The 27176-nt window shown below is 43.5% G+C and overlaps 1 protein-coding gene across 2 annotated transcripts in view; it reads right to left on the minus strand.

Moving 5' to 3' along the window:
* LOC110489798 (R-spondin-2) overlaps nucleotides 1-27176 on the minus strand; it is an 80512-nt gene that overhangs the window by 25883 nt on the left and 27453 nt on the right. For both annotated transcript variants that reach the window (XM_036948433.1, XM_021562721.2), the window contains exons 3-5: nucleotides 17340-17528; nucleotides 6723-6866; nucleotides 6142-6330 (exon numbers count right to left, since the gene is read on the minus strand). In XM_036948433.1, coding sequence (XP_036804328.1) covers nucleotides 6142-6330; nucleotides 6723-6866; nucleotides 17340-17528 — 522 coding nt within the window. The remainder of the gene's footprint in view (nucleotides 1-6141; nucleotides 6331-6722; nucleotides 6867-17339; nucleotides 17529-27176) is intronic.

Consider the following 27176-nt stretch of genomic DNA (forward strand, 5'->3'; position numbering starts at 1 on the left):
CTGCTGGAAGGTGAACCTCCATCCCACTCAAATCTCTGGAAGACTGAAACAGGTTTTCTTCAAGAATTTCCCTGTATTTAGCACCATCTATGATTCCTTCAATTCTGACTAGTTTCCCAGTCCTTGCCGATGAAAAACATCCCCTTCACTGTGGGGATGGTGTTCTCTGGGTGATGAGAGGTGTTGGGTTTGCGCCAGACATAGCGTTTTTCTTGATGGCCAAAAAGCTCAATTTTATTCTCATCTGACCAGAGTACCTTTTCCATATGTTTGGGGAGTCTCCCACATGCCTTTGGTGAACACCAAACTTGTTTGCTTATTTTTGTCTTTAAGCAATAGCTTTTTTTGGCCACTCTTCCGTAAAGCCCAGCTCTGTGAAGTGTAGGGCTTAAAGTGGTCCTTGGTGGTGCCTCTTGCTTAGTGGTGTTTGCAGACTCTGGGGCCATTCAGAACAGCTGTATATACTGAGATCAGGTGACACTTAAATAAAGTTCACCTGTGTGCAATCTAAATAATTATGTGACTTCTGAAGATAATTGGTTGCACCAGATATTATTTAGGGGCTTCATAGCAAAGGAGGTGAAAACATATGCATGCACCACTTTTCAGTTTTCTTGTTTTTGCGTTTTTTTTTTTTTAAACAACTACATTTTTTTCATATCACTTCACCAATTTGGACTATGTTGTGTATGTCCATTACATGAAATCCAAATGAAAATCAAATTACAGGTTGTAATGACCTGAACAGGAAAAAGGCCAATGGGGATGAAAACTTTTGCAAGGCACTGTATTTAGACGCATCTTCGCATTTCGTTGAGAAATGCTTTGTTTCTTGACGTCCTTGACATTATCTGGGCTTTGACTATCTCTCTCCATGTATGTTTATTTGATAAGGGATTATGTCTCACCGAAGACACGGAGGAAGAAAGATCCTCGACTCTGGGCAATGTGCGTCAGGGTTAAGCTGGGGGAAATTAATCTGTAAATGACTTCCAGTGTTATTTAAGCACATAGAAATGCAAACCGGAGGCGATCAGATAAACTTTAACATAAATAGTGTAAATCTATATACATGTAAAATATACACTGCTCAAAAAAATTAAGGGAACACAAATAACACATCCTAGATCTGAATGAATGAAATATTCTTATGAAATACTTTTTTCTTTACATAGTTGAATGTGCGGACAACAGAATCACACAAAAATTATCAATGGAAATCAAATTTATCAACCCATGGAGGTCTGGATTTGGAGTGACACTCAACATTAAAGTGGAAAACCACACTACAGGCTGATCCAACTTTGATGTAATGTCCTTAAAACAAGTCAAAATGAGGCTCAGTAGTGTGTGTGGCCTCCACGTGCCTTTATGACCTCCCTACAACGCTTGGGCATGCTCCTGATGAGGTGGCGGATGGTCTCCTGAGGGATCTCCTCCCAGACCTGGACTAAAGCATCTGCCAACTCCTGGACAGTCTGTGATGGAGCGAGACATGATGTCCCATTGGCTCAATTGGATTCAGGTCTGGGGAACGGGCGGGCCAGTCCATAGCATCAATGCCTTCCTCTTGCAGGAACTGCTGACACACTCTAGCCACATGAGGTCTAGCATTGTCGTGCATTATGAGGAACCCAGGGCCAACCGCACCAGCATATGGCCTCACAAGGGGTCTGAGGATCTCATCTCGGTACCTAGTGGCAGTCAGGCTACCTCTGGCGAGCACATGGACGGCTGTGTGGCCCCCCAAAGAAATGCTACCCCACACCATGACTGACCCACCGCCAAACCGGTCATGCTGGAGGATGTTGCAGGCAGCAGAACGTTCTCCACGGCGTCTCCAGACTGTCACGTCTGTCACATGTGCTCAGTGTGAACCTGCTTTCATCTGTGAAGAGCACAGGGTGCCAGTGGCGAATTTGCCAATCTTGGTGTTCTCTGGCAAATGCCAAACGTCCTGCACGGTGTTGGGCTGTAAGCACAACCCCCACCTGTGGACGTCGGGCCCTCATACCACCCTCATGGAGTCTGTTTCTGACCGTTTGGGCAGACACATGCACATTTGTGGCCTGCTGGAGGTCATTTTGCAGGGCTCCTCATGCTCCTCCTTGCACAAAGTCGGAGGTAGCAGTCCTGCTGCTGGGTTGTTGCCCTCCTACGGCCTCCTCCACGTCTCCTGATGTACTGGCCTGTCTCCTGGTAGCGCCTCCATGCTCTGGACACTACGCTGACAGAAACAGCAAACCTTCTTGCCACAGCTCGCATTGATGTGCCATCCTGGATGAGCTGCACTACCTGAGCCACTTGTGTGGGTTGTAGACTCCGTATCATGCTACCACTAGAGTGAAAGCACCGCCAGAATTCAAAAGTGACCAAAACATCAGCCAGGAAGCATAGGAACTGAGAAGTGGTCTGTGGTCACCACCTGCAGAACCACTCCTTTATTGGGGGTGTCTTGCTGATTGCCTATAATTTACCTGTTGTCTATTCCATTTGCACAACAGCATGTGAAATGTATTGTCAATCAGTGTTTCTTCCTAAGTGGACAGTTTGATTTCACAGAAGTGTGATTGACTTGGAGTTACATTATGTTGTTTAAGTGTTCCCTTTATTTTTTTGAGCAGTGTATATACATATACACTACTGTTCAAAAGTTTGGGTCACTTAGAAATGTCCTTGTTTTTGAAAGGAAAGCACATTTTTTGTCCATTAAAATAACATAACATTGATCAGGAATACAGTGTAGACATTGTTAATGTTATAAATGACTATTGTAGCTGGAAACTGCAGATTTTTTAAATATAATATCTACATAGGTGTACAGAGGCCCATTATCAGCTACCATCACTCCTGTGTTCCAATGGCACGTTGTGTTAGCTAATCCAAGTTTATAATTTTAAAAGGCTAATTGATCATCAGAAAACCCTTTTGCAATTATGTTAGCACAGCTGAAAACTGTTGTGATTAAAGAAGCAATAAAACTGGCCGCCCTTAGACTAGTTGAGTATCTGGAGCATCGGCATTTGTGGGTTTGATTACAGGCTCAGAATGGCCAGAAACAAAGAACTTTCTTCTGAAACTCGTCAGTCTATTCTTGTTCTGAGAAATGAAGGCTATTCCATGCGAGAAATTGCCAAGAAACTGAAGATCTCGAACAAGTCCGTGTACTACCCACAACAGTTTCAGCTGTGCTAACAATTGTAAAAGGGTTTTCTGATGATCAATTAGCCTTTTAAAATGCTAAACTTGTATTAGCTAACACAATGTGCCATTGGAACACAGGAGTGATGGTAGCTGATAATGGGCCTCTGTACGCCTATGTAGATATTCCATAAAAAATTTGCCGTTTCCAGCTACAAAAGTCATTTACAACATTAACAATGTCTACACTGTATTTCTGATCAATTTAATGTTTTTTTTTAATGGAAATAAAAATGTTGTTTTTCTTTCCAAAACAAGGACATTTCTAAGTGACCTCAAACTTTTGAACGGTAGTATATATATTTCCTGTCTCATTTTAATCCTTAGCAATCTAATCCAATACTCAATGGGAAGAAATGACATGCAGTCTAAATGTTATTTTTTTAAACCCATCCTTTCTTTCTTTCGCGTCAATCGAGATTCTACTCTAGTTTACACTCAGACTTATTTTCTTGTTGGGTATTTTCTTGTTGGGGACTTATTTTCTTCATGTACATGTATATTTAGAAGAAAAAACATTCTTTGTGGTTATAGCCTGGGAATAATCCTATTTACGTCTTAAGACGTAATTTGTTATATTGCGGAGCAAAGCCATGGTGCATTAGATTGCATTGGAGGGCCTTACTGCCCAAAGTCCCGGGAATCTGTTGTAATTTAAGCGTTAACTGGGAGGTATTTAATAATGAACCCGGGCGTAATGAGGCCTTTCCATGAACCTCTTGATCTTCATCCACCGGCTTGGACCACTTCCTGGTCACCTGCACACCAAAGGGAAATACAAACATTCCTCCCATTGGATTTTACTCTTTATTATCACTTATGGGAAGTGATTATTTTACAATGTCAGTTGGTCTGGAACTGGGACTGGGTCCATGCTGCCTGCCTGAAATGAATCTCTGCTGTGTGGAACCCTGAGTATTTCTTCTTCTTTGCTTTCTTGGCATTCCCTTATCCCGCCCGACTTAAATGGCTTCCATTTTACATAGTATTTATTTAAACAGCTTGACATGGACAAGTTTTTCGTTTCACAAGCTTAGTTTTGGGGGATAGGATTTTTCACTACCACTTGGGGTTAAGCGGCTTGAGGGTCGGGGAGTTAACAGTGCCGTTTAGGTCTAAAACTAAACTTTATGACACAAGCCACCTCTGTCATTCTTGTAACCAAAAAAAGATCACACAGAGACGACAACATTTACCTACACAACTCAATTTAGGCCATTGACCATTCCCGTGGACATTGAATGGGGTGAAGACACTAATAGATGACCGTATCAAAGATAAGACAGGAGTGATAAGGGAGGTCGACGTTAGACTTGGTTTATACAGGCAAGCAGAAAAATAGCTTTGCTATGCATTCAATTGAGACTTTTCACAAAACTCCCCATAACTGACCTCAGACTAGATAATTGATGCCAGTAACACAGGATCAACAATGCCAGGTTTTAATTCAAGAAGACCATAAAATACTTTGGAAAAGGTCAAGCAAGCAGTGCTAAATTAGGAGGGGGAAATTCCTAAAGAAAAAACAGGACAGGAACACATAATCACCCCACTGGGCACACAGTATTTGAATCAATTTTGTTTCCACATTATTTCAATGCTTCCACGTCATTTTCACTGACGTTAATTCAACGTCTATTCCCAGCTAGAGTCAAGAAACTTCCCAGTGGGACAGTTTCCAAGCCAGAAAGCACTGCCTGCCTCAATATTGCTGCAACAGGAGAGACAATCATGGTTTATTTCAAGTTTATTTAGTCTCTCACTAAACGGTACTCTGATTTAACATGCAATACCAAAAATGGAGGAAAATCCTGGAGAGAGAGGAGGATATTTTCCTGCTTTTGTTGAACAATGTTATTTTTCATCATTTTTCAGGAAGGCTTGAACCAAATCTGCCATTCTGTCACTATAACTCCTATACCTCCTTGTTTTGCCTAAAGAAGTGTATATATCCTAAACCAAAATCCCATTGACTGAGTTAGGGACATATTTGAGTTAGGGACAGCTTTTCTGTCATCACCGTGTCAATAAGCACACTTGAATGAGGCCATCACTCTAAATGGTGTGTTTGAATCATTTGTGAAGAACTGAATACTTTCAGGAAAAATATTTTCCGAGCTGTATTTACACAAAAAAATATTTCCAGATCTGACTTCTCATTTAATGGTCGACGTACATGCTGTGCGTACCGCAAATAACTTTCAAATGGACGGGAGGAAACAGAGAGTGCCATTGAGGAAACCTGCAGTTCATACTTTGAAGAATTTCACTGAAGAGAGGGAGAGAGAGAGAAAAATATACCCAGAAAAACCTGGTGAGCTGGCTTGAATGGGGCGGCCATGGAAAAATACTGATATTTCATGCATGAAAATGCCACTGTGCACCTAAAAACCAAAAGGAAAAAAAAAAAGGCAGAAAGTGGTGGGTTTGTGTTTGAGGGACACGCAGAGTTAATGTGGGCTAGAGCAGCAGACATACCTGGTGGGTCTCGGAGACCAGAAAGGGGAAATGGTTTCTCCCAAGAGGGGGTTCTGGCCCCATACCCTAGATACAAGTCTCTAAAGCACAGGTGTCAAACTCCTTCCACGGACGGTCGAGTGTCTGCAGGTTTTCGCTCCTCCCTTGTACTTGATTGATGAATTAAGGTCACTAATTAGTAAGGAACTCCCCATACCTAGTTGTCTAGGCCTTAATTGAAAGGGAAAAAAACAAAAAACCTGCAGACCCTCCATGGAATGGAGGCCCTCCATGGAATGAGTTTGACACCCCTGCTCTAAAGCACTATAATCCTTGAGGAGAGGCTAGATTTGCACATGACAAACACACCACAGACCAAAAACACCATAAAGATAGAGATGGATGACACACACACACGCACGCGCACACATTATCCATCTTCCCACCCAAACAGCTGTCTGCTAATACGGTGTTACGTCTTACCTCTCCTGCAGTGCCTAATGGCCATTTTGCATCTCTTGGACTCGGCGATGGTGGGACAGGGTATCGTGTCCTTGGGAGGCTTCTTCACGATGTGCCGCGTCCGCGTCTCCAGACCCCACTTGAAGCCGCAGGTTTTGTTTCTCCTGGTGCAGGACCCCCACTCGCTCCACTGGCCCACCTCGCAGCCCTCTGCGTGGAGAGACATGAGTCATTAAAGGGTAACACCGGGGATACTCGATGGAGGGTCCAAATCAAGGTTGACTACAGTACATAGTGAAAAGACTAGGATGGCCATAACCTCCTGGTGTGTGGTCCTTTCCATCCTTATACTGTCTAATTTAAAAACATATACAAGAGGTTAGAAGGTTAAAGACTGTTGGGTAAAGTCAAATCAGTTCTAGGAGATCCTGCCTCAATGTGATCCACATGGTTGACTTTCGACAATTCAAACACAGTATGAATTACTCCAAAAAGGCACCCTATTCCCTATATAATGCACTACTTTGGAACAGAGCCCAGCAATGCACTACATAGGGAATAGGGAGCTATTTCAGATGCACATATGTCTTTTTCCCTTTTACCTCCACACTCCTTGGTGTCCTCCAGGGGCGCAAAGCCCTCGGGGCACTTCTCAGAGCAGCGCCCTTTGTGCAGGTAAAACCCTGCCTTGCACTTCGTGCAGAAGTCTTTACTGAAGCAGGACTCACAGTTATCTATCCTGCACCCTGTGGGAGGAAAAGGAGACGAGATGAGAGGAGATGCTGGGAGAGGAGGGGAAGTGAAGAGAGGAGAGGTCTCGGCAAGGCCTGGGCTAGGCAGAGGTACAGTACAGTACAGTATACACTCATACCACCTGGAGTTGATAGAAGAGTAAGGGGGTTTGGGGAAGGAGATGGAGTTTTTGAAAGGATAACCGCCCCCGTCCAAAAGAAAGCCTCTGTGTTAATGTCCTGTGAATTATATAATCATATCTCTCCAGGGCTGTGCTGTATTTCAGCACACTCGGTTTTCAGTGTGAGCGGGGGAAGAGTGTGAACTGTGAAATAACAACAGCAAAGTTAGCGAAACATTACCTCACTGTAACCCCTTTCAACACAGGCAGGAAAACAGATCTCAAGCCTGACATCCAACAGTCTGGAGACAACACAGAGGTCTGGGCCTGGTTGTCATGTTCTAGCCACATGGGTTTGAGGGATTCTATTTTGTTTTGGTTTTAAATACATTTTTTAAGCACGTTAGTGTTACCCATGCCTTCAACTTATGTTTGATATGGTTTATTCTTAGCTTAGTGTTATCAGATATTGCATCATTGATGGGGGTAAGAAGGAACTTTTTGTGATTAGGAAGCTGGCATACAGCTGTGATAGAATCCTCGGTTTTGTGTTAGTTTGGGTTGGGGAACAAAAACATTGCGAGCCCCTGCCAAACTAACTAACCAACACTGATGTCTTTGGTGAGAAACACAACGCCACACTTATCGTCCCACGCCCCACCCTGCTGGGCTGAAACGCAGCACTGTGCGGCGAGGGCGATGTGTCATCAAGCCTTTTACTCTGCAATTAGCACTTTCAGGCAGGGGCCCAAATTACACGAGCTGCACCGACGGGTCGACGCACTGGGCTGCATGATTAAAAGGAAGCCCTCACCCGAGCTGTCTAATTTATGACACTCCTCAGAATCCCTAAGTGGCCTGATTGGGGTTAGCCAACCAATCTATATTAGAGGAGGTGGGAGGACTTATAGGAGGATGGGCTAATTGTAATGGCTGGAATGCAATTAATGGAACGTATCGAGCATATCAAACATATAGAAACCACATGTTTGACTCTGATCCATCAATTCCATTTCAGCCATTACAATGAGCCCATCCTCCTATAGCTCCTCCCACCAGCCTCCACTGGCCTATAGGCTAGCCAACTAGCAGCAGTCATCTCTATCACTCGCTCTACTAGGCTTTTGCAGGTATGGTGGTGGCATCTGGTCCCGTGTCTCCCGGAGAGTCACCATGTGTGCATGTGAGTGTGTGTTGAAGTAATTATCCACATGTAACAGATACAGAGTACAAGGCCCAAGACTCTTTTATCTAGGACCCGTTTGCGGGCCCGGAGAAGGTTCTCACAATCACGCCCCTTAATTACACCATCTCCAGCTAACCATCAGGCCTCCTCTGCTCGCTCTGCATTCCTCCGCCACGATGGAGGTCCCTCCCCTTTTCACTTTGAACCCCTAAGTATGGCCTCTACCCACTCACTCTGTCTCTCACGCTTTTCCAATTCTGACCAGTCTAAACAAACCCGCTGCAAACACACACATAAGTACACACGTACACATATATACACACACACACACACACACACACACAAGGGAAACACACAACCATATACACACACACACACAAACAAACATGTCACATACACTAACCACACTCAAATCAGAGTTGGTTGGGGACACACCCATCTCGCTGTCACCCCTGTCGCCTACCTTCTGAAAAGATGACAGGGTGACAAGATGTTCGAATACCAGCATCCACACTGTTCTTGATTCTTTACCTAGATGCAGTATCTATTGGCTATCTGGCTGGTCATTGGCATAATGTTTGATTATCACCCTCATCAAAGTTTAATGAATGATGTTCCTGACGTGATATGTATAGGCCTATTGTAGGCTTATTTCCAGTGAGGTTCAATAGAGATATATACATATGTATGTGTGTATGTATCCATGTGTGTATGTATATATGCTTGTACTGCATGTATACATAATATATTTGTCACGTGAAAGCTGTATATAAAAGTACCATGCATGTAGCATGTAACATGTAATATGTCGTATGTATGTATATGTAACAAAAAAGCTGTAAAAAAAAAACGTTTTTACTTTAGGGAACATTAATACAATTCAGCTACAACCTTAATTATCTAATGGTAAAAGCACAGTGCAGCCTAGGGCAATATAATGTCATTTAATATACGCTTTTATCCAAAGGAAAAGAGAGAAACTCTCCGGAGGTGACAACCATATGTGATAACCAGCTGTGATTTGCAGAAACGGGATGTTGGGGTAGGAACGGTGTAAATTCAGTGCTACTGGAACGGATGTGCGGATGTGGTAAATGGAGGCATACAACAGACACTCTCCGATTCAAGAGGTGGTCTGAGGCAGCCTGTAAGACCTCACTGCACTCCTGTGTTGTGTTCATTAGGGCACACTGTAGGGCAATTCCGCAGTAACAGAATGATGCTGAGACTCGGCAGCGGAGTTGTGCTTTAAAATGTATGTCCAACAAAAAACAATGGCTGCAAAGTTAAACAGACAATTCAACTCTATGCACAAGGACTACTTATAACAATTTCCACTGAACATTTGACAAAAACACATGAAGAACAGTGCTGATGCAAAGTTTGGTAACAGAACGACGCCACAAACCGTCATTCTGTGTGTTTAATTTTGCAATCATTGGTTTTTGTTGGATATACTGTACATTTGAAAGTGAAAAATCTGAGTCTCAGCATAACTATGTTACAGTGGAATTGCCCTACACTGGACAAGTACAACAAGTTTTATTCCGTTTGGTGCCAATTGAAGACGACCTAGATAGAACAAAACAAACTACACATGGAAGGCAGCCAACATTTACTATATAGACATTTCTGCCTTCTCATTATCTCATCCCTGGTCCAACATATCACACACCCACTTGCTTATCTCTTGTTTGATAAACACACAGGGCCACTAGAGTTACGCAGTGCTGTAGAGATTTTGGCATGGAATGAGTGAAACAGGGGAGGTAAGGCAGAGGCCCACACAAAGGCAGGATGCGCTCGCCCGCTCTCCTCCCTCTTCCCTACTTTTTAAGCTCTCATCCCTCTCTCCTCTCTTTGTTCCCACTGAAATTAGATATCGGTGGGGCTCGGTGTCAATACACGTCAGGCCCAAGACAGGGACCCAACAGCCAATAAATCAAAGGAGTAAATTGGAAAGTAGCGCTCCTCTTTACCCCTCAAACACAAGCCTTCCCAGGCTTGTCATCACCTGAGTCTCTTTCTTTCTTTCGCTCTAAAGAAATAAAAGAAAAAAAGAACATCTGGCGCTACTACACTCTCAAGCACCGGCTTGTTGCGCAACCTGCTGTTATTGACAACAAACAGCAGTGGAGACGCTGGTACACGGAAACACACACGACTAACGAGTGCCACAACTTTAAAGTTCATCTTACAATATAAAAAAGAAACGTCCCTTTTTCAGGACCCCGTCTTTCAAAGATAATTTTATCGTAGAAGGAATGAGTGTTACACCGAGACCTGTACTCGAGAGCGGGATCGATTTGGAGGCGGAGGGTTCGTCATGTTCTGGGGTGTTGTGCCACAGCATCATCGGACTGAGCTTGATGTCATTGCAGGCGATCTCAACACTGTGTGTTACAGGGAAGACATCCTGCTCCCTCATGTGGTACCCTTTCTGCAGGCTCATCCTGACATGACCCTCCAGCATGACAATGCCACCAGCCATACTGCTCGTTCTGTGCGTGATTTCCTGCAAGACAGGAATGTCAGTGTTCTGCCATGGCCAGCAAAGAGCCTGAATCTCAATCCCATTGAGCACGCCTGGGACCTGTTGGATCGGAGGGTGAGGGCTAGGGCCATTCCCCCTAGCAATGTCCGGGAACTTGCAGGTGCCTTGGTGGAAGAGTGGGGTAACATCTCTCAGCAAGAACTGGCAAATATGGTGCAGTCCATGAGGACGAGATGCACTGCAGTACTTAATGCAGCTGGTGGCCACACCAGATACTGTTACTTTTGATTTTGACCCCCCCCCCCCCCCCCCCCCCCCCTTTGTTCAGGGACACATTATTCCATTTCTGTTAGTCACATGCCTGTGGAACTTGTTCAGTTTATGTCTCAGTTGATGAATATTGTTATGTTCATGCAAATATTTACACATGTTAAGTTTGCCGAAAATTAACGTTGTTGACAGTGAGAGGACATTTCTTTTTTTACTGAGGTTAGATGTCAAAATCAAGCTTATAGTCACATTTATTAGCCAACACTGGTGGTAGCGATTCCTGTCATACTCCTTATCAGATAAGATACAAGATACGTCATTCCTTTACAGATATACGACATATGCATATAGCTCTGACAAGGGAGAGACTCCCAAGATGAAGACCTTCCTCTTAGTCAGTGATCGAGGTCAAAGGTCCTCGGAAGAAGATGTAGGTGGGGGGAGACGCCACAACAGACAGACATCCCTCTGTCAAGATAGATAGGGAACAGAGAGGCTATCTTGACAGAGCCATAGTTAGCATATATATATATATATATATATATATATATATTGAGCAGGTTATAGCCCTCTTTGGGATTAACCTCTGTGCCGTGCCACCTCCAATGTCTCGTCTGGGAGACTAATAAGAAATAATGAGGTCATCAGATCTGGCAGGAATCTGATGAAAGGAAGGCTCAATGTCTTCTTGAGGCTTAAAACACATTTTCTCCTCTTAGCCTTGTTTCTCAGTTTTTAACTCAAAATCAAATCATTTCTGGGTAACAATTAAGTACCATACTGTGATTGTTTTTAATTCAAATGGTCAAAAAGACAAATAAATAGCTTCTTAGTACAGTGAAATGTCTCAAGCAAGAACTTTGTTAGGACTGTCTGGGAGTGGGGAGGGGAAAACTAGTTGTTATTGGCAGAGAGGTTTGGAACTCTCTTTTTTATTGTTCTATTAGCCCAAAACGCCAACCCACCAAAACAGGCAGAAATTTCAGGTTGTCTTTTCAAACAGCTTTTACACTAAAAGGGCATTATTATAATTTTCACAATTTCACAGTATTTTGCCAACAACATAACGTGGAAATATACTGAAAAACACAACAAATCTAGTTTTTGACTGCACTGGACCTTTAATACAAGATGTAAAAAAAAAACTAGATGTTTCTGCTAAGGTAGGAATTCAAAGCCACTGAGTATAGACAGTGGCTGAGCTGAGGAGTCAACATATTTTAAAGGAAAGTCATGGTTGCACTTGTATGAATGTGACTGCTTCCATTTTTTTGTTTTTTCAGTTTGTGGTATTCATGTCAACTGCATTTGGAGTTGAATCACGGCGCTTTAAAAGCGTGATCTAATCCTGCGAATATAGCTGGCAGCGACTCTCCCCTCTCTCTCTGCTGTGGTCTGGATCGAAAATCTGCAAATTTGATCAGGGACACTCAAAGCAACTGTTCATTTCAGAGGTGTTCTGTGTGAGATTGGGTTGACATGGGACATATGCCATCACTTGATTTATTTATATGAGTATTCATGTAAAAAAAAAAAAAATATGTAAATAATTTTTCAAAAGTTGGAGAATATGTTGTGAGCCCAGAGAGGGCCTTTCTTGTAAGCTATGGGGGTTAGGTTGTCAAGCCAATCATCAGTCTATTGAAGAGTCTTCCAGGATGCTAACCAGGCCTGCTGTTGAACAGGCAGGCAGCGGCAGTGTCCATGTCCATGATCAGACAGAAAGAAGTTCTGGCAGTGAAGCAGGGGAAAACAAACCCCATTTTTCCAGCCTTCCTCTCCAAGCGGGTCTGAGGGAAGCAGCTAGCCTAGTACTCACCTAATAGCGCTTTGACCTACTCTCTAAATCAGAAGGTTTGGCTGACATTTAACCCTTGGCTTGCTAGCTGCCACCCAGCCATGTCATGTGGATTGATGGATGGCAGGTGTTCGTGGCACCAGACAAGGCTGCATGTTCTCCCCTCTGACATTCTCTTTTCTTTCTACGTGGATGCTCTTCAACACCCTGGCATGGGGCTGCTGGGGGAGACAGTGCCGGTGTTCCTGTCAGTCAGAACGGGCCGGTCGAGAAGAGACACGACAGGCCTGTCAGTTGGTTGTGTCCATTGTGTTGTCTCGCAGTGTGTCTAAACTGTGGTTTGTAAAAGCTGTGACGATCAACTGTCCCTTGGTAAGGTGCAAAGGCCAAAAGCAAATGGTATTTTTCTGGTGAAAATGTGCAATGGAAATACACATAGGAAGACGGAGATGCAGAGTAGCCTGTTTCTGTCTGTGCTGCCAACGTAAGCTCATGGTATTGTGAGTTAGTTCCTTTACAGAGCCTCATACTTCGGTACTCAATTGGCCCGGAGAACTGGCGTGTGGCTACTGTCCACCTCAGAATCCACCAAACTCCCGTGATGCACTTTAAAAATGAACAATCTTACAAAGGTGTAACCAATCATCCAAAACTCTGGCATTGAAATAAATACATAAAAGGGTACAAACCAGAAACAAAAAGCAACAATGATATTCCGTAACCAATTTTTAGTACGAGAGAGGCAATAAAATAAAATCAGAAATTGTGTTTTAAAAATCACCTCGGACAAGGGGAGTCTCGAGTGGCATATATACTGGCACTGGATGAGCTGTGATATTTGAACCACACTTCCAGAATATTGGCCATATCTATGACCTCAGCTTGACAGGGTTTTCATCCTGGCAGGGGAATGCTCGTTGCTGGGGTTTCTGTGAGCATTACAGCATGCTGTGACTGTGGGAGAGCTGTGGCTGAGGGAGAGCTGTGTTTGCGTGTGTGTGCGAGTGTGTGTGCACGCGTGCGTGCGGCTAAGGGCCGGCTGTGGCTGTGTGTGCTCTGTGTGTTTGTTGAAGGGGGTGCACATAGGGACAGTCTATGCCAGACTTCAAGTCTTGTCCACCAGGATACCCTCCAACCACCTCAGCAGTGTTTAAAACCATTACACAGCCCCTGGGAGGATGTTTTGCTCGGAGTATTACTCACATGCTGTCCCTGTCAACACTTTCCCTCCCGTTAAACTCAGCACACTGTTATCCACCATTCACCCCAACCCATATGAAAGTACAGTTGATGTCTGATACAGTCTATGCCATAGCTTGGGAATTAAATAATGATGTAAAAGCCTGCGTTACACCTAAAGCATGCAGATAGATGTCCCAGGCAAGTAGACAGATTAGTTTGCATTAGCACTAGTGCAACTGCCACAAACGTACACACAGTTTGCTAACTTACACATCCCTTACAGTATATATGTGCACTTATCAGGACTGGGCTGTATATAAACCATATGTGAATATCTACCCGTACAAATCTCCCTGGTAGAGGTGGAGGTTGACATAGAGACAGAAGAGCAGAGAGCCGTATTAGTCTGCCGAGCTGATAAGTGCCTCCATGACTGCAGCTGTTATGGAGTTATGGATCATATCAAACTCTTCACCATTAGCTGCTGAAAGGTGTGTGTTTGTGTGTGAGTGTATGTGTGCATGAGAGAGAGAGAGAGATGTGTAAAACGTGGACGGAATCACGTAAGCCAGACATTAAAGCGTAATTCCGCAATATTCAAACATTTATTGAATTTAGTAGGAAATTAACGACATTTATTGGACTTCTAGAAAATCCATGAACAAAATGCATCAGTGATTTGTATTTTCCTGGCACTTTCTGAAACGGCACAGGAATGCCCTTGTCTGTGTGGTGTATACAGTGTGCTTTGGGTAGCCGTTAGCGTTAATGCTAACTGTCTGCTGGTAGATGGAAAGGCTTTCACCAAAACCTTCTAAACAAAATGTTAACTATAAAGTAGCCTATGCTCACCTGGCAGAATGATATCATGATGATTTGCTTCAATTCAGTAGCCATTTGTTTTGCAAACTCTGCAATCACATGAGCGCTACAGAAACACAGCTAACCAAACAACGGTCTCTGGATGGTGCACACTTGCATTAAAGGGTAACTACACCAAAAGTTCAATAATTCTTAGATTTTTCCCAGACCTCAGAAGTGTTCTCCTGGTGTGGTAAAATATTGTTATGGACTTGGAACATCCAGTTTTGTGTGTTCTCTATTAAAAAAGTGTGATTTAGAGAGCAAAAACCTAAAAAAAACATTAAACATTAAACATTAAAAACTGAAATCTTGAAAAACTAAATGGAGAAAACGGAATTTGAGAAAAAAACTACACGGAATCAGGCATCTTCCTCCCCTCGCATTTCCCAAGGTTTAACTTCCCCCCTCTCTTTTTTAAATTCAGCCACTGGCTGGTTCAGTTGCCTGGTTAGCTTCAGTCACCTAGTCTTACTGTACATTGGCACACAGGTTAAAGTGTGTGGCAACACTCTTTCTTCTCCTAATGCCAAGCTGTCAAGTGGAGGCTGAAAGAGAGTGAGGAACTTAGCCACGGGGTTCCAGCCTCATCACGGCTGGGCCTGGGAGTGAGTGTGTAAACCTTTCTCTCTCCCGTGTGGCTTTGGTTTTCCTTTACCCAGGCAGTCCACAAAACATTCTTGAATGAGATAAGATCACACAGACAAACTCTGGTGTAATAATAAGCAGCTGCTCCTTAAGTGATTTCAGAGGCTGTTTTGAAAGACCATGATAACAGAGATGTAATGCCACGTTCCAGGCCTCTTAGAGAGCAGGGGCAGGCACTGGCTCTGGGTCTGGGGCACTGGTGGTGGGGAGGAACCCCGGTGTCTTTGAGCTAAGAAGGAGAATCCAGCTGCCTTGTTAGCCCACAAATCGTTCCCAGTGACCCGACAATTAGCTTCGTAGAGCCGACCTGATAGAACGGCCCGTTATGGCCGACAGACCCAAACTGTTTAGTGGAAATTACATAAAGAGTGCAACTTAAGGAGGAAGGTCAAATGCGAAGTGGGATTACAAAGTTACGGCTCCAATTGCGATCACATCAAAGTAGGCCTGACCGCCGAGATGTAATGCTACTTGACAATGGTAAGATTTTTGTTCTGGGATCAGTTTGTTCTGAAAAGGACTCAGATTAACTTGCCACACGTTGGTGCCGCACGTCAGTAATACTTAAAAATCAAACTTCGCGCAGGACAGAGAGACGGTGTGGTGAGGGATGGGGAAGAATTACTATCCGCTGAAGAACAAAATGTCTTTCTCCTCAAATTTTCCCTGACTTGTGAAGATAGGGTGAAATGACTGCAGGCCCTTCCTCCTCCTCTTTTATTGTGGGGAATGGAGAGATGAGCATGTGTGTGCAGGGGGAGCGGGTGTCTCAGCGAGGGGAAAATCCAATTGATACCAGCAGTTTACGACAAGCCAGGCATTTCAGTCAATTTATCTGACTGACAAAACCAGCGGACGTATTTGCATGGAGGTTTGGAGAGAGCGAGCGAGGGAGTAAGCAGCAAAATGGTTTCTCCTCCGGTGTCTGCTGCGCGTCTGGATTATTGGGCCTAGAGGTCCTTGACACGCTCCTCTGGGGCCTCATTTCAGCATGTCTGTCAGGAGTTTAGCTAACAGAACCCAATGGGTTTAAGTTCTTTCTCAGTTTTCACATGAAACACTCAGCCAACACCACGGGCTCTCTCTAAACCTATAAAGCCTGCCTCTCTCAAGCCAGACTCCATGTTAAAATAAGGTTATGAGATGGGGGCGCAGCCTGGTCCAATAGGAGAGGAGAGGGATACATTTAATTCATTGGATTTTGTAATATTATTATTATTTATATATATTTTTTGCTGACAGAAATCGTTGGGTTTTAATTTTTCCCATTGAACACAGGAGCACATAAAGCCCACACAAATGATATACATTTATACGATTGACATCGATGAATGGAAGTATCTAATATGATTTATGTTTTTTCCTTACATCATCATCATCATCAGGATTGTTCTTCCTCAGAATGACATCATCCAGCCCTCTGTGAGTGCCTATTCCACTCGCTTTAATCTGCACATGGCGGCGTTCTGTTTGTGCAAGGTCTACAAACATTTGGTAAGCGTTACTAATCTTCCATAGAACAAAGCACCAAGGTATGCCTAGAACTTGAATAACAGCCCATTTAAGTACGTCTGAATATCCTTCCTAGCCTTCGTTCTGAAGCCCATCCACAACACGCTCTAACAAGCCTCCAAATGTTCACCAAGCGGGACTGTTGGTTGAGATGCTGGATTCATCGGACATCTACAGCCTCAGATCCCACGTCCAGGCCTATACTGGTCGCCACTGGAGGAAAGGCCCTTCTTAATAAAGTCTTGTCTCGGCACTAACATCCACCTGTGCTAATGGTTCAGCCGTTCAAAATGTGATGCATGTGTCTCCCTCTTCCCTGCATAAGGAGCACGTAACGAGACAATAAATCATGTGACGAGAGAGGAGATAGAAAAGAGAGAGCAGGGGATGGAGGAATGAAGGAGGGAGGCCTTACGGGAGCACGTGTTGATCTCAGGAGCTCGAATGCCAAAGTATCCCGTCGGACATGCGTGGAGACACTCGCCGTACTGTCTCATCCTCTCCCTCCGCAGGAACAGGAAGAGCTTGGGCTGGCAGTTCACGCAGCCATTGTCCTTGGAGCACACCGAGCAGCCCTTGCAGATGGGGTACACTCCATAGCTAGCTGCAGGAGAGAGACGAGAGACAGAAGGCACAAACAGGAAGTGTGATTAGTTTCAACGACATGTAAAGCAATCCAATCAAGCAATCAATCAATCAATCAGTCGATCAAATATCTTATACATTCTTTTTACATTAGCAGGTCATAAAGTGCCTTAGAGCACAGTGGCAATGAAGAAAAAAAAAACCAGAACAATGTTTGAGTTAGAGAGAGTGTGGAACACAGGCACCGTCAGTATGAATGAAAACTGCCTTTGATAGTATATTCCACTGGAACTACTGTAACTAACATGTGGTAGTGCAGCTGAGTTCACTGGGCCTAACAACAACATGTTCCTGTCACGGTGGTAAGACAGAACTGTGGATGGCCTCAGAGCTGAGGACAAAGGTACACTTGAGGCAACAGACTAAACCAGAGGGGAAAAGTCAGCAGTTGAAAAGTCCATCACACAATATAAGCCAAACAATAGTAACAGATATGTAACAAAGATATTTTCTAATTTGTAGGAAATCCGTCTGATTCAGCAATTTGTCATTCATGCACTCTTTGGATCCCCTCTGCAACTTTGAATCGTGATTTGTTTTGAACGTGAATATTGCATTAATTCTGGTCAGAACTGGCCCTTCTAAGAACTGCATTGACGCTGTGCTGAGACAGCCGATGAAAGCCCCAAACCACATTGACTCTGGGCCCGGATCGAGTTGCCGGCGGAGGACAAAGGAGCCAGTAACAGCCAGTCCATTCCACAATAAGCGTCTCTTAATATAAACTCCGTAGCGATCCCGTTTACAAGAAAATGTCCTTGGGCGAACACAATAGCTGCAAACGAGAGACACCGCTATCGATCGGAGCCAAGTTTTTAAATATCACAGGCAGATATAGGGTAACAGCTCCCACCGAATGGGCAACCTACCACAGTGCTTAATAACACATCATAGAGGAGAAGTCAACTGTGGGAGACTGAGCAGAGCATGTTTCTCCGTTGGCCATGAATTCGCATATTACATTTCTCCAACCCGTTTAAAGACAACAAGAAATTGCTAAGTGGAACTATAACAGCAGTGTGTAATCATATGAGAAGCAGCAGCAAGGAGATGTCAGTGCTTGACATGGGGTTCACTCTTCCACCACAGTGTTCGAAGACTGAAGCAGAGTACTGAGGATTTACAGAGAAGACCCGCCTGGCAGACGACACACACACACACACACACACACACACACACACACACACACACACACACACACACACACACTCTCTGTGTTGGAGAGTGGCGAGATGGAGAGAGTAGAGACACTGAGATTTAGTGTTAATCAGAGTGTGTCTGTGATCGTCTCCAGGGATTAAGTTCACCCCGACACCTCGTCGATCACGTCCACATTAGCACCCAATGTACTCAGTGGCCTATTCATCACTGATTGCTCATCTCCATACTGCACGACTACTCACTCAGCAACGAACAGAGACCTCAATACGTCAGACAGATAGCACATTTCAAGATATTTCCGAACTGTGAGAAGATCGGATTCATTGCAGCCACGTACTGTAACATCCAAATCTAAACAGGCCGTCCTCTTTTTCTTCTTTCGCTTCAGGACGTTAAAACCCAACCTGCTTCTGTGTACTCTGACGGAGAAATGATATGGGAAGTTGATGTCATTTTCAAAGATAACGTAATGATATTCAAAGTAATATTATTGGACAATATACAGCGAGCTCCAAAAGTCTTGGGACAGTGACAATTGTGTTCTTTATTTGACTCTGTACTCCAGCACTTTGGATTTAAAATGACACAATGACTATGAGGTTAAAGTGCAGACTGTCAGCTTTAATTTGAAGGTATTCATCCACATTAGGTGAACTGTTTAGAAATTACAGCACTTTTTGTACATAGTCCCCACATTTTAGGGGAACAAAAGTATTGGGATACATTCACTTATTGGTGTATTAAATTAGTCAAAAGTTTAGTATTTGGTCCCATATTCCGAGCACACAATGATTACATCAAGCTTCTGACTCCACAAGCTTGTTGGATGCATTTTCTGTTTCTTTTGATTGGGCTTCAGATAATTTTTTATCCAATAGAAATTAAATGGTAAATAATGTATTGTGTCATTTTGGAATCCCCTTTATTGTAAATAAGAAAACATGATGTTTTTAAACACTTCTACATTCATGTGGATGCTAACCATGATTATGGATAGTCCTGAATGAATCGTGAATAATGATGAGTGAGATACCGTAGTTACAGAAGCACAAACATGCTAACCTCTCACCATTAGAATAACAGGGAAGGCTAGCATTTTTTTGCGGGGTAGGATATTTATGCCTCTGTAACCTTCTCACTCATAATTATTCACAATTCACAATCATGTTAGCATCCACATTCATGTAAAAGCGTTTAGAAAGATATTCTATTCTTATTTACGATAAAAGTTACCCCAAAATGACACAATACATTACTTACCATTAATTTATATCGGGCACAAAATAATCTGAAACACAACCAAAACGAACTGCAAATGCATCCAACAAGTTTGTAAAGTCACAAGCTTGATGTAATCACTGCGTGCTAGAAATATGGGACCAAATACTAAACTTTTGACTACTTTAATACATATATAAGTGAATTTGTCTCAATACTTTGGTCCCCTAAAATGGGGGGACTTTGTGCAAAAAGTGCTGTAATTTCTAAACGGTTCACCTGATATGGATTAAAAATACCCTTAAATTAAAGCTGACAGTCTGCACTTTGACCTCATAGACATTGTATAATTTCAAATCCAAAGTGCTGGAGTACAGAGACCAAAAATATGTATGTGTCACTGTTCCAGTACTTTTGATGTTCACTGTATATCTGGCTTCATGCTGTCAATCTCTCCATAAAGAGAAAATAAACGGGGGTATTTTTCTTCATCGCCTCACACAGCCATACATTAATGTAGAATATACACTCTGGGCATGTTTACATTGACCTGACATCCACTGTAAATTGGCCAAATGTACTCCCCTTTCCCAAACCCCATCCAAACATGATTGCTAACACACAGCGTTGAGAGCAGGGGAAACCGGGCTTGGAATGAAGATGAAAATTGTGAGAAGTTAGCGAGTTCATTTCCCACCCATTGGGAGAGAAGGGGTTCTGGGATCTAACAGTGGCGAATGCGGGGCACTACTATCACAAAGCATGTCCCGATCTTTCGGCATCTGGGCGGGTTAGTTACTCACTTGATCTGACCAGCGGTGCCTCTGGCTCACCTCTTTTTAGTGGTTGATAACTAATATGCCTGCTGCCTTCTATTAGCTGCCATTTAACTGTGCGTTCATTATGCCTGATCACCTCAGCCCACTGGTCAATCAATCAGCGAGAACGTCGTCAGTGAATCGCCTCATCACATCTCTGGCTCACACTCCATGCTTTTCCTCTTTTCTATTCTTGCAACACATGCTGATGAAGGATAACAACACTGTTCGGATCCGATGCAGATCCCACATCCTACAGTTAGAAATGGAAAGAAGGAAGGAAACACTCTCCAGGCGAGTGAGAATTTGTTTGGTAACTGTTCTTTGGAGACTTCTTTGGATCAGGTCGAAGTCTGGAGCGCATTCAAAGCACAGCCCACAGGTATGTCAGAAGGGAGGCAATTATTAAGTCTGTCCATCCGTCTGCTTGTTTGGAGTGGCCCTGTCCAACTCAACTAAACCTACTGGAGCGGTGTCAAACACATTCAAACATCAATATTACCAGCTGGTTTCAGTCATTCATCAATTCTCAGACACATCGATGTGAGCCAAACATGAAACAAGCTCAAAGAAGGAAAATAGTTTGGACGACAAGGTGTCCAAACGAGTTCTCGCCAATTTCATGCCTACATTGACCTGGATATTTAGCAGGAACATATGGTCAAGATACAATATTCGTCCAGAAAACCAACAATATACTTCAAAAATTCCAATAAACAAAGGTTAGAAAATCAACACCACAGGGGTACGAGCAATGCCGTCGGGGGTACACCAAATAAAAATGTGATTCATTTTTGTTAATTAAAAAACATATATTTACATTTGGGTGAGTTTTTTCTCTCGCCTGAGTAGCCTCGTTTCACTGCCAAAAATAAAATGAAGCCATCTAGTATTCAGCGAAATAACAACACAATGTCAAATACAGGTAGCCTAGTCAAAAATAATTAACATCCAATCACATTAACCGTTACTCTCTAGAGGGAATACCACAAACGGTCCGAATGTAGCCAAACTTAGCTGCTGCTCATTCCGTTTGCTCGAAAATGGATAAATGTTTTTTTTTAAGTAAGACCCGCATCCATAGAGACACATAACAGCTCTACTGGTAGTACTGCTACTACCAGCAATACTACACCTGCACTTGTCGATGACACAAGTTGTTCTGTTCCCACGAGCACATCCAAAGCTAGCATCAGTAATTCTACATTTGTTAGCCCAGCTAGCATGGACACTGACAGTTGTGAATCTGATGCATCTGAAGAGCTACTGCCCCCTTACCCGGGAACACACCGAACAACAAAAATGATGAGAACTACAGTATATTGATTTGGGGTTCACTTGTATTGGGAGTAGTGCCTTTCCTCAGCCACAGTGTGTTATATGTGCAAAAATTCTATCTCATAACTCGATGAAACCTTCACTCTTGCGCAGACATTTAGAAACAAAATATACCAATTTGAAAAATAAGCCACACAAGTTTTTTGAGTGAGAATTAAGACGTGTATAAAAGCAACAGATACCGTTAATAAGAAGGGGCTAGAACCGTCTTATATGGTGAGCTACCGAGTGGCTAGGACAGGCAAGCCCCATAGTATTGTGGAGGATTTAATTATTCCTGCTGCTGTGGATATGGCTGGGACAACACTGGGGGAAAAGGCCCCAAAAACTATACAGACAATGTCTTCATCAAACAACACTGTTTCACAACGCATCAGTGACATTGCAGGAGATGCTTTGAAACAATTACTGCCTCGCATACAAGACAGTGAATTCTATGCATTACAGCTGGATGAGTCAACAGACGTGGCGGGCCTGTCACAGCTCCTGGTAGATGTCCGTTATGTTTATGGGGGGGACAATTAAAGAAGACATCCTCTTCCTGGATTGGTCTGTGCTCAGAGTATCCTGACACTGATGCTCTTTGCAACCACGTACCTATGTGAGAGTGGATTCTCGGCCTTCACTAGCATGAAAACTAAATACAGGCACAGACTGTGTGTGGAAAATGATTTAAGACTGAGACTCTCTCCAATACAACCCAACATTGCAGAGTTATGTGCATCCTTTCAAGCACACCCTTCTCATTAACCTGTGGTGAGTTATTCACAATTTTCAATTAACAATTTATTTCTTAACCTTTATCTAACTAGGCAAGTCAGTTAAGAACAAATTCTTATTTACAATGACGGCCTAGGAACAGTGGGTTAACTGCTTTGTTTGGGGGCAGAACGACAGCTTGGGGATTCGATCTAGCAACCTTTCGGTTACTGGCCCACTGCTCTAACCACTAGGCTACCTGCCGCCCCAAATAAGGTTTTATATGTAAGATGGTTAAATAAAGAGCAAAAGTATTATTATTATATTATTATTTGTGCTCTGGTCCTATAAGAGCTCTTTGTCACTTCCCACGAGCCGGGTTGTGACAAAAACGTACTCATTCTTATGTTTAATAAATGTATTGTGTAGTGTGTGTGGCAGGCTTAAAATGATGGCAAAAAAACAACGTTTGGGAGTGTGCTGACCCCGGTGCTAGAGGGGGTACGCAGTTGGAGGTTGAATGTTTGAAGGGGTACGGGACTATAAAACGTTTGGGAACCACTGTTCTAGAGGACTATGGCTTCCACCACCACCAGTTCAGTGCCTTGTAGACAGAGACACTGTGCCAATGGGGAGATCGATCCATGGTGAAGCGATCAGATAGATATCAAAAGAGAAGCCTCTACTACCTTAGCTCGCATGCTACAGTGCCTCCAACCGAAACAGTGAAAGCCATTTGGCTCTGGTGTGTAAACAGCATCTATAGACATGTTTTCAAGTCACACTAGAGAGGAGACGATCAAAAGTGCATCGGTCTGGAGGAATTTCGGGCTCTCTGAAAATTACAGCACCATAACCTAATTTGGCACCCATGTGCACTCTTAAACACACAGCGATGGTATGTTGTGTGAATTTGCAGCGCTCTAAGTTATAGGCAGCAGTTGACATTGTACATAAATAGTTTTCCCGAACAGCAGAAACATTTGAAACCAACCAATCAACTATGCAAACCATATTTTGACATGTTCACATGCTAGACTTTTTCAAGGCGTCTGTAGTAGCTCAGCTCTTTCATTTCATCTTTCATCACCAGAACATAGGCCTAGCCGAAATGGTCATCGTGAGATTATGGATGCCATAGAACACCCTGTTTTTTTTTTTTTTTTTTTTTTTACTGTGTAGAGAGAGAGAATGTGAGCAGTGAACACACCATTAGAAATGCTACTCCCTCCCCATGATCAACCAACATAGTTTACAGTTTCAACCACAGAATAAATAGGACTTAAAAAACATCTCTGCAGTCCCCACTTCTGATGGTTATCTAATGATCCCTCTGTGCCTCAAGTATTGTGTTTACAAAACCAGGGCCCCTTTGAACATCACTGGAGAAGACACCACCACAATGGTTCCTTAGCACAGCAAGCTAACCAAGCAGACAAGACAAATATTACAAATAATTTGAAATGTGACGGTTGTAAAGTGAAATGGGACTGACATATAGCTGCTAGTTAATACTGGTTTTCTACTGACACCACATACAATAGATCATGTGAGAAACCCCCCTGCCACAGACATCTATTTGTTTGTGGTAGTGGGTTTGAGGGTTCTCCTTGTATGTGCCAGTGTGAGATATGCAGCAAGCAATTTAACATATATCTGAAGTCCTCCACTGTATTGGCAGCCTCAATTCTACTCTGCTAAGTTTCTCAACTGAACCAATATGTGCTGTGTTTTTGTGTTGCTGGGAAGCCCTGATAAGTTTCTACAAATTAATTGCTTGGGTTGAGTAATAATCGTTCTTCATTTGACTCTCTCTTTCTGGGCTTCAATGAGACTTTTACATTTTACATTTTACAAACAGTTCTGGTGGAACAAACTCAAACTGATAGGCAACATGTTCCTCCAACAGTGTTCCAGTTGCACTGCCCACTTTGGGGAGAGATATTCTAGTTCATTGCAGATCCGAACACAAAGCTTTGGTCCTCCATTCATGCAAAACACAGGCCCATAATGTGAGTTATGACAACATGTTTGGAGGGTAGCGGTTTCATTCAGCAGGGCAGCGGTGCTGTTGTTGGGAGGTTTGTTTGGAACGCAGCTCGGGAGCAATTAGACCCACGGTGAGATCCAGCAGGAACACAGTCTGTCTCAGGTATGTTTAACAACACTGAAACAAGCGTAATGGGTATCACCGGCAGCTGCCAAAGCCCCATATGCAGGCAGGGGAGTTAGCCGGGCCTGGTCTGAGCCAACCACCTCATGCCTCTCACGCACCTACCGCTCTCCATGACATCATCAACCACACTGACTCATTATAACTTTCTGCAACTTATAAACCATAATAAGGCAAATTGCAGATCCGTTTTTGGTGTTTCTTTTATGTGAGAACTTTGATTGTTCCCTGTAGGAATCACACCCTGACTCACCCCTCGATCCATCCACCGCCCGGGTTGGAAAAGTAAAAGGGAGCATCCCGCCCACATTACTAGGGCTCATTTACTGTTGATCCCATTTGTTGAAGTTGTGTAAAGGCAGGGATAGATGGGAGGTCATGAGAGGGCAGAGGAAGAGGGTTGCCGGTGCCAGGGTCCATTCTCTCTCATCATCAGGCTTTCTTTAAGTGAGTAACTAAAGCTGCTATGCATCAAAACTCACTCAGGGTCTGATTAATGACTAATGTTTCTCTGCAGAGGGGGAAAACCCTTACTAGAACTGTTGTGACTGGGAAGCTTGTGCTAATGATACAGTACAGGGGATTCAGGGTCAAACGCACCAAACATAACACAAGAGGTTATATTCTTATATGTCTCCTTATCTACTCCAGGAGGGCCCTGGTATGTCAATCTAATAACACTAGGATAACTAGATCTCTAGTAGCTAACCAGAGTTTTGAAAGAGTTTACATCACTTTACATTAATGTATGGATTCATTGATATTGGATGCAAATGGCGAGGGAGGACATGGTGCAGGGAAACCTCAGGCCTCATAAGTCACAAAGCCGCAGCCTGGTTAGGAGGTTCTCTCTTCTTATGTGGTGAGAAGAACATTCGCCAACAGAACTATATATGTGGACTTTTCTTCATAGCAACTAGGCGATTATTGTAAAAAAAAAAATACCCGCAATGATGGTATAAGCTTACTGTTATTCAGTCTAAGAGAGAGAGAGAGAGAGAGAGAGAGAGAAGTCATATCCCTCTCATTTCAGTGGGTCTGGATGTGCCACCCCTGGGCGAGAGATGTGCGGGACACCATCACAACCACCAACAGGCTGGCCTCGTATCGAACTTGGAGACACGACCGCTCGTTGTATCCCTCTTCAAACCACGTAACCCTTGAGGCTTACGCTGTAGCAGCGAGAGGCTGAACAGCCAATTCTACACTGTAAAACTCACAGACCATCCACACAATGTTAACCAGCCCCCGGAACGGCTACACATTGTTCTAGCTTGTTAAAGTCGGTACATGGAAAGGGGGGGGGGGGGGGGGGGGGGTACACACCAGCCCTATGCGCTGAAGGCACATTTCTGTTCCAATTTAGCAGAAAATATGTTGGACTCCGACTCCTTTCCAGCTGGAAACAGTCAGGATTTAGGATCTATGTTTTTTTCAGAGTTTACTTTAACAGATCGTACTGTATGCACATGTTTATAATTTAGGACAATTCTGCTGCTTATAATGATTTTGCAGCATGTGTCTGAGCAAACACATTTGTTTTCAGACTTATTATTATAGCCAAAGTGTTCCTGTGACACAGACCCACCAGGCAAGACACGGCAGGCAAGACAAGGCAGGCAAGACAAGGCAGGCGCGGAGAGATTTGATCACATCACTTGAAAGGAGCTAGAGATCTCCAAAGCAATGGGGAAAACAGGCAGCTATAGGAGTAGGAACCTAGAGCTTATAATAGGGAATAGGGTGGGCATAAAGAGTTGAGGCACCTAGCATGTGTGCCCATTTCCATGCAGAGAAAAATGACGCAGAAACAATCACTGACTCAATGTCAGGTGGATACACATCCTTGGCAGGCCACATTAATTGGCTTGTGGGGCGGATTTGACCTGCAGGCCACAAGTTGAAGACTCCTGGCCTACAGTAGGCCTCAGCACAGGTTCTTTCTGGCTTTGGCCTCCCTCCCTCCCTCAATCAATCAATCAATTACTCAAACAAACCATGACTTAATCAAATACTCTCATCTCTCTGAAGCCACTCCCTTGACCAAGTCCACTCAGTCCTTAAAAGCCCTTTCCCTTTTAGAATTCAAACTGTGTCCCCACACAACTGTCCAGATTTTATTAACATACTCTTCATAAAGAGGCCATTGGTCCTCATTAATGAAAAGCATATTTTACTCAAGGCAACCCTAACCCTATAC

Source organism: Oncorhynchus mykiss, chromosome 2 (genome assembly GCF_013265735.2).
Source record: "Oncorhynchus mykiss isolate Arlee chromosome 2, USDA_OmykA_1.1, whole genome shotgun sequence".
Lineage (NCBI taxonomy): Eukaryota > Metazoa > Chordata > Actinopteri > Salmoniformes > Salmonidae > Oncorhynchus > Oncorhynchus mykiss.